The 3,435-nt window shown below is 39.5% G+C and overlaps 1 protein-coding gene across 1 annotated transcript in view; it reads left to right on the top strand.

Moving 5' to 3' along the window:
* The window catches only part of LOC106871534 (sodium/hydrogen exchanger 9B1), a 14,126-nt gene that overhangs the window by 8,232 nt on the left and 2,459 nt on the right, over positions 1-3,435 (top strand). Inside the window, exons 6-10 of the mRNA XM_052977837.1 lie at positions 133-498; positions 966-1,074; positions 1,477-1,613; positions 1,835-1,909; positions 2,272-3,423. Of these exons, the coding sequence (XP_052833797.1) occupies positions 133-498; positions 966-1,074; positions 1,477-1,613; positions 1,835-1,909; positions 2,272-2,469 (885 nt within the window). The 3' untranslated portion in view covers positions 2,470-3,423. The remainder of the gene's footprint in view (positions 1-132; positions 499-965; positions 1,075-1,476; positions 1,614-1,834; positions 1,910-2,271; positions 3,424-3,435) is intronic.

Below are 3,435 nucleotides of genomic sequence, written 5' to 3'. Positions count from 1 at the left end.
ATATATATATATATATATATATATATATATAAATATACATATATATATATATATATATGTATACACATACGATGAGTTTCTTCCAGTTTCCGTTTACCAAATCCACTCACAAGGCTTTGATTGGCCTGAGGTTATAGTAGAAGACACTTGCCCAAGGTGCCATGCAGTGGAACTGAACCCTGTGTTTGCATGTGTGTGTGTATATGTGCATGTATATATGCCTGTCTATGTATTTGTCTGTCTGTATGCTTCTGTGCATCTTTATCCATCCGTCTGTCATTCAACCAATCAATCAATCAATCTTTTGTTTTTGTTCTTTTTTTTTCTTTTCAGAACAATTCCATTTTCCTGCGAGGGTTCTTACTCTATGCCATCGGCCTAGCTGGAGTCTTGGGTTCCCCGAGACTCGAAATGCCAGGCACCGGACCATTGCTGTGTCTAACCGTGGCATTTGTAGCCGCGTTTGGATGGAGAAAAAAAAGGGAACTGCAGGTTCTGGTAAGTCTTTCATCATCACTTGTGTACTTCATCTCAAAGTGAGTGGGGGGGGATAAACTCATAAGCGGTAGAGCGTCAGTTGTTGTTTAGCCTCAAGTTAATTGCGATCCTGAAGACCCATGACCAAAGATGCTCCAGTTGTGACCGTCCCATCATATATGCATAGAAAAAGTAGACGCTTGCATGTTGTCCAACATGTCCAAAAGTACAATTTTGCCCCACACAGAAACTGCAGGAGCTACTCAGAGATTCTCTGATCTCTTCTAAATCCATTGCATTCTTGGAAACCCTTCCGTGTCTTCAGCAGGTATCTCAGGGTCACAAGCGTTTTGCTCTTCAGCCTGTACGCTTCACCTGAGTCGGGTAGCAAGGCACTGAGCTGAGCTAGTCTTCACTTACAGAAGGGTTCTATTTGCACTCTCTTATCATGTGTGTCTGTAGATATTTTTTTTTTTAATATTTTGCAGGAGCTCATCTCCAACTCTACTGCAGTTCTTTGGTTAATATTCCAACCACTTCTCTTTGGTTTAATCGGCGCTGAAGTTGATGTTGAAAAACTCAATGCTAAAACCATTGGTATGTATCGCCTCTGTACTCCGTAATGTACTCATAAATAAATCATCATCATCGTCATCGTCATCGTCATCATCATCATCATCATCATCATTGTCATTGTTTAACATTTGTTTTCCATGCCGGCATGGGTTGGATGGTTTGACAGGAGCTGACCAGCGGTTCGGCAAAAGAGGCCGATAGAATAAGTACTAGGCTTCCAAAGAATAAGTCCTGCGGTCGATTTGTTTGACTATAACGGCGGTGCTCCAGCATGGCCGCAGTCAAGTGACTGAAACAAGTAAAAGAGTAAAGAGTAATGTGTAGCACATACATTTGATCCCTATAAACAAATCATGTATGTACACACACACACACACACATGCATATATATTTACTCCTTTTGCTTTTCCTCTGTGTCTGCAGGCTACGGGATTGCCACGCTTGGCATCGGATTAGTTTTCCGGATGCTGGTCGCCTTCTTCGCCGTTTATGGTACGGACCTCCTCAAGAAGGAGAAGCTGTTTGTAGCGTTGGCATGGTTACCGAAGGCTACAGTACAGGTAAGTTTTTAATTTTGCTGTTATTCTTGAGAAGACCCAGGTCACATGTTGGTCCAAAAGCCCTCTGGCAAAAATTGAAGGGGGTTTGACTGCTATGATCAAAGATATTGAAGTAATGACAATCCCATCGTCTGTTTAGTGTATCTAGGACTACACTATCAACTGTATTTTATAGTAGTTAGCACACACACTTCTTTGACCCCTTGATATTCTCTTCACAGGCTGCCATTGGGTCTGTTGCCCTGTCAACTGCACGGGAGAAGAACAAAACAGAGCTAGAATCATACGGACAAATAGTAAGTATGTGAGTTATACATATATATATGGAGGCAAATTCATTTGTGAATTCGTTATGAATTCATTATGAATTCATTTGTGAATTCATTGTGAATCCATTATGAATTCATTGTGAATCCATTATGAATTCATTTGTGAATTCATTGTGAATCCATTATGAATTCATTTGTGAATTCATTGTGAATCCATTATGAATTCATTTGTGAATTCATTGTGAATTCATTATGAATTCATTGTGAATTCGTTATGAAATCATTTCTGAATTCATTATGAATTCATTTCTGAATTCATTGTGAATTCATTATAAATTCATTTGCATTCTTTGTCTGATATCTTTGTCTATTGCCTTTCTCCTTTTCAGATCCTAGAAGTAGCAGTTCTTGTCATTCTAATAACAGCACCGATAGGGTCAGCTCTGGTGATGTTAACGGGCCCTCGAATACTGAAGAAGACTGACCCAACCAGCATGTCATCGGAAAATTTGAAAGCCATCAAGTCTGAAGCGAATGATGAGATGCTGGAGCAGAACGCGACTTTGCAGGAATCAACAAAGATGTAGAATATAAAGAAGAAGAAAACCAACAAACCCAAGTCCCAGGATGGGGAGAAAAGTGGTGGAATCAACAGGCAAAATTCTTACGCATTTAAAATGCCAACCCACCGGTGTTTGTATTTGAATTTGGTAACGCTTTTGTCAAAACCTCGTTATGACATGAATGTATGGTAATCTGGGACTCCAGTTGGGCCATAGACTGGCATCTTCTCTTTAAATCACACCCTTGTTTTTTCCCCTTATATTACAAGGAGGTGCTAGAAAGTTTCTAGTTTGGGGTGAAAGAAAATACATGAGGATCAGTGAATTATGATTTTATTCAACATATTCCCCTCTCGGCCTTTCATGTTTTTTCATCCTTTATTGCAGCAGCCCTTCATCTTTTCTCATCCCTGTAGAAAGAACTTGGAAGGTTGGGTCTCCAACCAGGCCTTTCATGACACCCTTAAACCCAGAAACTTTTGAGCACCCCCTTATAATGATGTATTGCTTTGTACCACCTAGGGCAAGTATCTTCTATAGCCCTCGGCTGACCAAAGCCTCGTGAGTAGATTTGGTAAACAGAAACTAGGTCTATGATACAAATCTCTAGTTTTAATCCTTTCATATTCAGATTAATCTGTCAAATCTAATGCTTATTCATTCACATTCTTTTGGATTAATCATGGATTATCTCGTAACTTTGTAATTTCAACAATGCGATTGTATTACTTTAGAATGACATTGTAGGGTAAGTGTGAGAGGCCAGATCTGACCAGTTTGAACATATAACAAGTGGAATATTTCGGCCGGATGTGGCCAGTTTAACCCTTTAGCATTCGGATTTCTGTCAAATGAAACGCTTATTTATTGACATAGTTTCAAATTAATCATGCATTATCTATTAGCTTTGAGATTTCAATGATGTGATTGTAGGGTAGGCGTGAGAGGCTGGATCTGGTTGGTCTGACCATAAAACAGGTAAAATATCTG

This window comes from Octopus bimaculoides, chromosome 29 (genome assembly GCF_001194135.2).
Source record: "Octopus bimaculoides isolate UCB-OBI-ISO-001 chromosome 29, ASM119413v2, whole genome shotgun sequence".
In the NCBI taxonomy this organism is placed as follows: domain Eukaryota; kingdom Metazoa; phylum Mollusca; class Cephalopoda; order Octopoda; family Octopodidae; genus Octopus; species Octopus bimaculoides.
This window is presented reverse-complemented; position numbering and strand designations above follow the sequence as displayed.